Source organism: Microchirus variegatus, assembly GCF_963457635.1.
Source record: "Microchirus variegatus genome assembly, chromosome: 7".
NCBI classification, from domain to species: Eukaryota; Metazoa; Chordata; class Actinopteri; order Pleuronectiformes; family Soleidae; genus Microchirus; species Microchirus variegatus.
Window position 1 is genome coordinate 21,513,401 of NC_139808.1, and position 10,476 is coordinate 21,523,876.

The following is a 10,476-nucleotide window of genomic DNA, read 5'->3' on the forward strand; positions in this document are numbered from 1 at the left end:
CGTTGTGTAACACATCACCTTAGAAGGTAATTCGTGGAAGAATCTTCTGAGAGTCAATTCAGATTACAGTAGTGTCACTCAATGACAAATAACAAGGTGACAACTCTTTAGAGCTGCATCAACTGGGATTTGAATGAACAAATATATTTATTTAAAACATGTAAGATAAGTAAAACGTGAAAATATGTATACAAATTAAGGACAAAAATTATACAAAACAAAATAAAGAGAGACAGACTTGTGTTTGCTGGGATTGTTTTACAGTTCTGTGGGGGGTCTGGGTCACAACGACACAGAAGGCTTCAGAGTACAAATAATGAATTGATATATTTAAAAAAAAAAATATATATATATATATATATATATATATATATATATACATATATATATGTATATATATACGTACGTGAAAACAAGGACTTTAACCTATCTATTTTTCTTAGTTATTATTATTTTATCGAGTGTCTACGCATCTTTTTTAACACGGTTTCAATAATTGTATGTTATTTTAACACACTGTCCATATCACTGGAACTAAAAAGCACGGATGTGCTATATAAAGGCGTTGCCTTAAACCGATGTATTTCACAAAGACTAAACTCCGCTCGCTCCGTGAGGCTTGGTTCCAATCATCTATTCACTGATATTACTCCGCGAATAAAACTCTGTTAATGAGCCATAGTTAATACTTTATTGTAATTATTAATAGTTTTTAATATACTTGATAGAAAACAATAAAAATGACGCTGATAAGATTGGTGGTTGTACATAAATACATTTTGAGGGCGGAGCGCTGCGTTCTACTTCTCGCGGCACAACCTCTTCCGGTCCTCTTTCCAGCTTCCCGTGCAACATGGTGAGTGTGTTTCGATGCGGCCGTGTCGCAAAAACGAAACAAAATGATATTTAACTCGAACATTCACACACAATTGTTTATTGTAAGGGGTTATAAACACATAGAGAACACACAGTGTAGAGAATTATTGAAAGATTTTGGTCGAAGTGGACAGAAAAAGAGTCGGGGCCCAATGCTAGCTGATAGCAGGCTAGCCTTTCTGGTGCATGTGTTCGTGTGAGCGCCGGTGATACAGTGTGGCCAGGCGGCGTGAGGGAACATGGGCGAACTAAACGTCTCCGTAACGTTATCGTTAAAATTGTGCAGTTCACTGTCGCTTTCGTGACACGATGCCAACCGTTCGTTTGATGAGTTGGTAGGATATTCATTAAAAAAAACACGCTGATATGTATTGTGATCAACATTAAATGTATCCGATTCCTGTGAGGGTTGTTAAAAAAAAAAAATTTCCTATATATTTAACAGGTTGAATTCAAATTACGGTTGACTAAATTAATTTGAATCACGGAAGTGATTTGTTCATTGACAGTTAATCCTGGGTTTTGCTGCATAAAACATACAACTGCGTACAGATACACTGGTTAATATCTTGTAAAAATGTTACTTTACTGTTCATTCATTGTTGTACAAAAAAATCGTGAGAGTGGAAAAACAAAGACCCTGCCATACTATTTCATGTATTACACTCGAATGTATAAATGTATATTTAAGCTTCTGGCTTTTTGTGGAACATAATACCACAAGCTTAACATCCCTATTGAATTATGAATATGTGAATTAACTAGTTAGTAACATGATAATTTATATCAGTCTTTATCCACATTTACATATTTTTTAAAGAAACGCATACATTCTCAGTTCTCATTTTCCCAGTGTGCCCAAGTTGTCATGTGACAAACATTTATGGATACAAATTACCTCTGATGCAGAGTTATAATGCTCACCACAAAGCAGATCAGTTTAACTGGAAATGCTTTTTTATTTTTCCCTTCAAATAATACTGCAAGTGCAACCCTGAGCTTGTTATTAATGTGTCCGGTATTTTTGACAGACTAAGAAAAGGAGGAATAACGGTCGTGCCAAGAAGGGCCGTGGGCACGTGCAGCCCATCCGCTGCACCAACTGTGCCCGCTGTGTCCCCAAGGACAAAGCTATCAAGAAGTTTGTCATCAGGAACATCGTGGAGGCGGCTGCCGTGAGGGACATCACAGAAGCCAGTGTCTTTGACTGTGAGTTACATTCATTTGGTTTTTCTTTTCACATATGGCCACACTTTGTGAACCCAGGCAGCATAACTTCATCTTTCCTGTTTGTGTCTTGTTTGCAGCTTATGTTCTGCCCAAGCTCTATGTGAAGCTGCACTACTGTGTCAGCTGTGCCATCCACAGTAAAGTGGTAAGGAACCGCTCCTGTGAGGCCAGGAAAGACCGTACCCCACCACCCAGATTCAGGCCCGCTGTGAGTACCATTCACAACACTGGACTCTGTTTACTATATACGTTAAAGCTATATTATATGTTGCTTTGCGATTGATGGGACTAGTTGTAGAAGGGTTTTGGTTTACTATAAATAGTTGCATACATTGTACTAAAGCACCGTGACTAATATACCTATTTCAACACACTAACTTTAATTAATGTAATTATATGGCAACAATTAAGCTGTATGAATCTAAATAGTCTCTTTTTTGTTCCGACAGGCTGGCGCACCAAGAGCTCCTCAGAAGCCCATGTAAAACTGAATTTGAAGATGCTCTTCACCTGAAGAATAAAGTGAAAAATCTTTACAAAAACTTCACTGCGAAGCACATTCTTTCCATCTGACCATGTGTTGTATTGCCACAGGAAAGAGGCCTGTCAAGTGTTTTTATTTGGAATAGACTCTTACAGTACAAAATTTACAGTAGTTTAAGATCAGCTTATGCAAATGCATAATTACATATGATACATTTGAAAAGACTCTGCAGTTACTTAAAGCAATATCAGCCCATTTACAGGAGGGGAATGTTGAACAGTAAAACCGAAGAGAGCAAATGGTGCAAGAAGGAAAAACATTTAAACACAAAATACCACAAAACTAGGCTTGGTTTCTTTTTGCTTTAGTCTTGAATTGGAGCAGTTTATTTGGTTGTCCTTCAGAAAGCAAGGGTGCACGGTGAGGAGCAAAGAGCATTGGTACCACATGCATTGGATTGACAAGCGCATAACTGTCCAGTGTAGCACAGAGAAAAATAGCACTACATCCAAACTCGCAGTTTGTGAAGAGGAAAGATATCCAGGGCAGAAAAATCAACCTGCTTTGCAGAAAACCTGTGATATTAACACATTTCAACAGGGGGTCAGTTGAATTGAGGGACTCAAATATTCTACATCATAAACCACTCTGAATTTCAACATAATAGCCTTGGGCTCGGGTGCATAGAAATGTTTGCAACCTTTTGTGTTTGTAAATTTAGCTCCTCATCTTTGGCTACTAGCTTCCCACATTATCTAACTAATGCATCACTGGTCGTCTAGTTGTGGCCAAGGTCACTGATGATTCCTGGTGAATTAAGTGATTTCTACAAATGTTTAAGAATAAATATCCCAAGATGACCAAAAAAGGCTGCAGCCAGAAAATGAGAATTCAAACAACTAGAAATGAAATGGAGACAGAATCCAGGCCAAAGGCACAACAGCCAACAACTTGCACCAGAAATCACCTAAAGCTTGAATGAGTTTTGTAAATCAGAATATACAGTCCACGTAAAGTGAATGAAAAAGCCAACGGCTTATTTTTCTTGCTGCTGAAGACACTTGCGTCTCGGATCAAAAGCTTTGACATAAAAGCTTATGTTAATTTTGAAAAAAAAATCAGAATTTGTCTGGAGCCTAGTGTTTTAAGAAAGAATGTTTTAGCACATAACATACAACCGTGACAGACTAGTCTTAGTTTGAGATCTGGGATTCACATGTGAGCCCTGTTGATGAAATTGAACCAATATGAAGACTTTTATGTAGGTCTTCTAACATCTCACAGGAAATGTAAACGTGAAATTCAGAACTCTTCTAAAAACCATCTTTAAATCTTAACGACTCAAATCTCTTCAGCAAGCAACAAAAACAAACATAAATGTTACTGCTGCGACACAAAGCAGAGTGTGTGGTGTTCATGATGCATCAAAGCATTTTTGTCCCGTGTAAACTCGACAAATTCAGTTTAATTTACAATGAAAACAATGTTGTCACATCATTTACATTTAAGTCACATCATGATTTCTAGTTCAGGCTGCAGAATAATCACATCTCAGGCTTCCGTGTTGTACAGTTAGTTGTAGTAATACAACTCTACACCTACCATGACCTAACAGTCTGTTCATACATTAAGGCGTGATCCTCTGATTTTCAAACAGACATTATAATCACTTTTAAGGTTTCTGATTACGAGACAAAAAAAGAATCTCATTGTGCCAACGAATGACTTTTCCTTTTTTACTAGAAGTCTTGCAGAGATGAATAACAAACTTTTCTCACAAACGTCAAACAATACAGAACTGAACTCAGTTTAAACTTTTCACTACTTACAAATGGAAATTCCAAATTATAATTTGGGAGACATTTTTTGTGTGAATGTCGTCTGCCAAACCAAGATCATTTTAATATCATAGTTCGTACATACAGTGTGTTCATTTAATGTTTTCATGATTCTGCTCTTATAAAGTGCTCAACAGAGAAGACACGGTAGTTCTATGCCTTAGCCACACAGAAAAAACCCATAATTTGGTGAGTTTTTACATGTTTAGACCACTAATTAAAAGCATTTAGCACATGACAGAATGAACCTTGGATAAATTAGTGGTTTCTGTTAAGCCTGCAAGTAATATCTAAAAAGCAATGTTGATAAAAGCTGGATACATCTATGCTATGATGAAACATCCAAATATCAGTTTGGACAACTATAAAAGGGGCATTTTGTTCAAAAACGTTGATGGGATTAAGTTGGCTGATGATTTTGTTGATTGTCATATATATTTTTTTTTAAAACCTTTTGATCAGAGCTTCCATGAATATCCAAAACTTTCTTTTTGAGGTAATTTATAACGGGAAACTCATTTATTGCACTGAATTCGGTGGTGTAAACTTTGCAAATGACAGAACAACTTATTGTGCTCAAGTTGTGTTCAGTGATAAATATTAACGGGAAACTGTTAAAACGCTGCATCTATGTTGTCTTAACGTGTAAATAGCCAGCAGTTCAAAGCCGACAATGACCGTGGAATCAGCAAGTTTCTTCTGATATTATATCTCTGTACAATCTTACCAAGACTGTGCCTGGTGATTCTTGAGTCTCAAATGTGTCCAAAGACAAAGCAAACACACAGACATTTTTGGGAGGAGGGTTATTAACTGCTACATCACTCATTCATGTCATAGCAGCATGAGCCAAATGCAGTGTTACATTAAGTCTTTGATAAATTAGCAGAACTGGTTCTTTGCCAACACGATACAATACAAACATCGAGGATAAACAGATGTGCAAACTGCAAAGCCATAAGCCAGAGACTTGACAGTGTCTAAAAACAATTTGACTGCTTCATTTGTTTTATAAATCACCCAGAATTAACGCTTTCAAGATGAGACTTCGTGTCCTTCAGTCCGAACAAGGTGTGAACAGGGTGAAGAAAGGCACAATACAATGAGATAAAATGATGTTTAAACATGGAACTAAAAGATGATGAAAGGGAAAATGTCAGGGACTGGTAAAGACCCAATAACCTCTTGTCTCTTGAGTAATCTCTAAAGCTGTGGCAGTGATACTCCTTTCCTAGTGAGAAGAACAATTAATCAGTTTTCCTCAAATTTTAGAGAAATGTGCAGTCATTAATGTATTCTACAAAATAGTTTAATATATTCATAGTATTCTGGCAAGTATCAGTGCAACAAAAGCAGTCATAGAAAAAACATTTCACACAAAGCCTCTTAGGCATTCACACAAGTAAAGGCCTTCATTTTCCACGTTTACTCAACTGACTTTCAAAACAACACACAGGGTCCCTCACATTCTGTTACACACAGTCACAGACAGACACACGCACTCAGACCTGTCAACCAAACCTCCACTATAACCAAAAGTGCATTTCCAGGTCTTGAACTCCTTTAACATATCCTTTCAGCTTGGACCTTGTGTTTGAGTTTGGTCTGCACTTCACTTTTTGTTTAAAAAGAACACTGTTTCACACAATCAAAAACATGATGAAGTAATGATTGTTAGGAAATCGTTTATATAAAGAGGTGTTAAAAACGCAATAGATTCCATTGTCGGTTTTTAAAATGTTATTAATGTTAAAGTGCACAAGGAGGAAACATGTTCATGTTATGGAAAATCAGATTTGTCGGAGCAAGGCACGTCTGGATGAAAAAGTGAATAAGCTTTTCATCTACTTTAGAATACCTTCAATTAAAACTGGATTTTAAATGGATTTTTGTTCGAGGTGCATTTAAGTAAGGATCACAATTGTAATTTTAAAAACATGCATGCAAAATTTCTATTACTGCTGCTGGTACATGCTTACTGAACCAGTTTAACCCCTTTAATGTGTGCAGACCAAACTCTGCCAGGTCCTCGTCTGAGTGTTAAAAATAGGTTTAGGTTGTTCACCCTTTATCCTCAGTCAAGGATGTGCTCTCCACGGACGATGTGAGAAGAAAATTCATAGCGATCCTGGCTGCGGTGGCCACAGATGTTGCACTCGAAAGGCTGACGAAAACCATGACAGCCCATGTGGATGGTGAACATGACATGATCCAGGAAAAGAACACGGCAGTGTTCACAACGAAAAGAGCGCACAGCCCGCCCTTCACCATCTACAACCCGAAAAGCCTCCCTAGAGGTGGAGGAGGGTGCTGGAGGTGAGCTGGGAGTGGGAGCGAGGGCAGGAGGTGGTGGGGCTGTGTGGCCTCCATCCTCTCTTTCCACCTCTCTTTCTTTGGCGTGGCTGGGACTATGTCTGTCCCGACTCCTGTGGTGTACGACGGGAGGAGGCACTGGGTTATGGTTGTTAGAATAGAGGAGGTGGTGACCATTGTTACTGTGCAGAACTGGGGTCACAGCAGTACTGTTGCATGGCTCATCTGGCATGCTCTCTGTGTCTGTAGAGTCCTGGCAACCATTGCTAGGTGAAGGTGCGTGACTTCGACCGACGGGCAGGTCTTCATGACCCTCTGCTGCCTCCCTTCCCCCTAAACCCGCTGTTCCCAGCCCAGTCACTGTCCCTGAACAATCCAGCCTCGGCCCTAAAGCAATGGGGGTGTGAGAGGAGCTGTGGATCGGCCGGAGTTCTGGCAGACATGAAGGGTGAGTGGTGGGAAGGTGAAGAGGTCTCAGTGTGTCTGATACCGCTCCTCCATTACCTGCTATGCCTGTGTATTCTCCTCCCAGACCAGTAAAGTGCTGAGCTTCGAGGTCTACGTGCATTTCACCATCTTTATCCAAACCGGCGCTGAGCTCATAAGGTGCATCTCCAAGATTGAGTCGTATGTGCTTCTGTCCTGCAGTGGAGAGAGACAATCTCATAATATTGTAAAATGGAAAACATGTAGAAGATGTCAAAGTCTGCATTAAAATTTTTTTTTTTTTGAAAACTCAAGTCAAATTTAACACTGTTCCCAGTACAGTCCCGCAGCTATAGGTGAAATCAGGCCTCATCAGACTCAATAATTGGTGGCAAGTTGAATAAATCATGCAACTTGGAAAAAACAAAAAAAATAATATCCTGAAAATGCTGGTGTTCACATCTAAAAAAAAATAAGCCCTTAAGCGTGCGCTATTCAATTCAAGCAATTAATGCGACCCTCTACGTTTCCCAGAACCCATCCACACTGAGACCAAATGCTCACCTACAAATTTTTGTGGTGTGGATCTCTTGCGTTTGGTGATGCTGTTTGCCAGCCGATCAATAAATGTCATCTTGTCTGCAGAGGGTTGCAGTACAGAGTCTGTTATAAACTCTAGCTCTTTCATCTCCTCTCCTGCACAAAGTACAAACAAATTGTAATGTTATTATATTTGGGGTTTTCTTATTACCGAGACAGCATTCCGAAGGTTTAAGATGTATTTAATTCTGATCCAAATTTTGGGTATATAATAAAAACTGGGAGAGGTAAACTATGTTTGTTCAATGGATACAACAGTAGTCCATTTGGATATGGATAGTTGCAGCACAATCATCTGATTTGATTTTCTGTCTTATGGGAAACTGTTCTTTATTTCTGATATGCAAAAGAAAACACGTACCTGGATTCTGTGCACTGGATGGCTGCTGGGACTCCAGACTCTGTGCGTAACTGTGGCAACGCTCACGGTGCTCCTCCAAGGTGCTCTGCTGTTTGTAACTCCGACCACAATAACTGCACTTATACGGTTTCCCAACAGTTGGAGAAGACACTGGGGACAATGTTGGAATTATTGTTTATACAAGTCAAATGTTTTATTTTAAAAAGTCAATCAATAGGCTTGATCTTTTCTTTTTTTTTTTACCTGCATGAGTGCGAAGGTGGCCAGTAAGTGCATCTCGTCTTCGACAGGCGTAGTTGCAGAAGGGACATTTAAAGGGCTTCTCCCCTGAGTGTAGCTTGATGTGTCGGAGTAGATTACCCTTTTGAGTGAAGGAGGCACCGCACTGATTGCACTGGAATGGTCGCTCACCTAGATACAGATTGGCACATTGTTTTAAACTCGGATACATCTGTTAAATCAGTGGTTCTCAAACATTTTATATGAAGTACCATCTGAGAAAATACTGAGCTCTCACAGTAACATTATTGGCATCATTAAAACACAGTGGTGTAAATAGGTTGAGCAAAGTCAGCTATAGGCTTTTCACACAAGGAAGATAACAAATAAGTATATTATACTTGTATATAGCGAGACAATGGTATAGTGAAATTAGATGAAGATGGAGCGAGATATAAGGTGATTCTAATCATTCGGAATATTTTTGTTTCTTTTTCTCTGTGGTCAAAATTCCTCAGCTCCACTCCGATCACATACCCTGTTATATACAGTAGAACAGTATTTCTGATTTTCCTCCAAGTACCACCAGGGGAAGCTACCACAGTTTGAGAATCATGGTGTTAAATAATTCATCTTGATTATCAAGCAGAAATTTAAACAAGCACAATGTCAAGATGATATTCGTCCCCGTATAGTGCTTGATTCAATGGTATAGCTCCACAAGTCCAAAGGACAAAATGTCTCGGGAGGCCTAATGAAAAATGTATGATCCAATTAGAAGCCAAAAGACATATTTTATATCTGTCCTATTTAATTTAATAAAAAAAATTAATGTTTTCTCACAGTCACCTGTATGGCTGCGTTTGTGCACCATGAGCACATTTGGCCCAATGCAGATCATTCCACACACGTCACACTTGAGCTTTCCATTTGGCAGCCTGGTGGCTCCAGTTGGGGTGGGTTCAGGATTGGTGAGCTCCCTGTAGCTGCCAACAACCTCACATCCCGGCTCTGACCCCCCTCCTTCTACCCGCTCCCCCCTTTCATCTTCAGTACTGCGACCGGGGTCTTCATCACTGTACAACTCCACTTTAATGGAGTTTGCTAGAGGTGCAAGAGCAACAATAATGTCTTAGATGAGGCTGGTACCTCGCAAGATATCAGACTGAAAAAAGATACAGAGATTTATGTGATTGGGGTGGGGCTTTCTCAGTATCATGATCTCAAATTGATGTGTAATCTAAATGGTGAAACAAATATGCATATACAGTACTCTGTATTCATACTCTAAAAATAATCTCAAATTTGACATGGCAGGTTGTTACAGTTTAGATAGATTGGAAACCAATCAAAAGATGGATGCAAAATAAATGAGATTTTTCTCTGACCACTGAGGGAGCGACTGGGAGAGGTCTCCTTGCTGTTTGGGGTGCTCACAGTAGGACCTCCAAGGGCCCCAGAAAACTCTCTTTCCATTGAAGAGTCTCCACTAGCTGCAACAAACATGGAAACACACAAGCACGATCTGTCACACGATATGTCAACACTTAGAAGATAAGTATATTTGTGCTGCAAAATAGCAGAGTACTACCTGATATGTAAGACCGGCCATTACAGTCATCAACATCCATACTAGTTCAAGCAGAATACTGAAATTACAGTTTTGTCAGAGATTAAGATTAGGGCTGCAACAATGAATGGACTACGACATTAATCGTTAACTACATTAACTGCCTGGCCAAAAAAAAGTTGCCACCTGCACCCATAATGCCAAGTGCCTCATGTACAAGCCTGTGGGGGAAGTGCTTTGATCTGGGGTTGCTGCAGTTGGTCAGGTCTAGGTTCAGCAACATTGTGTGCTCAAAGAATGAGGTCAGCTGACTACCTGAATATACTGAATGACCAGATTATTCCATCAATGGATTTATTCTTCCCTGATGGCACGGGCATATTCCAAGATGACAATGCCAGGATTCATCGGGGTCAAATTGTGAAAGAGTGGTTCAGGGAGCATGAGACATCATTTTCACACATAGATTGGACAGACCTCAACTCCATTGAGAATTTTTGGGATGTGCTGGAGAAGGCTTTGCGCAGTGGGCCGACTCTCCCATGATTAATACAAGAGT

The 10,476-nt window shown here is 39.5% G+C and overlaps 2 protein-coding genes across 2 annotated transcripts; one reads left to right on the forward strand and one right to left on the reverse strand.

The window, feature by feature from the left end:
- Positions 1 to 821: 821 nt before the first annotated feature.
- LOC310929672 (small ribosomal subunit protein eS26) lies at positions 822 to 2,653 on the forward strand. The gene is made up of 4 exons (XM_083892492.1): positions 822 to 856; positions 1,908 to 2,085; positions 2,184 to 2,314; positions 2,556 to 2,653. Exons 1-4 carry the CDS (start codon positions 854 to 856, stop codon positions 2,589 to 2,591), a joined length of 348 nt encoding a protein of 115 aa, XP_083748618.1. The 5' UTR covers positions 822 to 853; the 3' UTR covers positions 2,592 to 2,653.
- A 3,849-nt stretch (positions 2,654 to 6,502) lies between these two features.
- LOC310929898 (zinc finger protein Eos-like) lies at positions 6,503 to 9,978 on the reverse strand (the record flags this gene model as incomplete). Its single annotated transcript, XM_083892760.1, has 7 exons — positions 6,503 to 7,383; positions 7,732 to 7,863; positions 8,129 to 8,278; positions 8,372 to 8,539; positions 9,197 to 9,451; positions 9,736 to 9,840; positions 9,939 to 9,978. The coding sequence occupies 7 exons, from the start codon at positions 9,976 to 9,978 to the stop codon at positions 6,503 to 6,505; spliced, it is 1,731 nt and encodes a 576-aa protein (XP_083748886.1).
- Between the last annotated feature and the right edge of the window lie 498 nt (positions 9,979 to 10,476).

What these genes read in the sequence shown, in the direction of transcription:
- LOC310929672 (XM_083892492.1), top strand. An exon ending in AGAAGCCAGTGTCTTTGACT is followed by an intron (nt 2,086 to 2,183) that starts GTGAGTTACATT and finishes TCTTGTTTGCAG; the next exon opens with CTTATGTTCTGCCCAAGCTC. An exon ending in CACCCAGATTCAGGCCCGCT is followed by an intron (nt 2,315 to 2,555) that starts GTGAGTACCATT and finishes TTGTTCCGACAG; the next exon opens with GCTGGCGCACCAAGAGCTCC.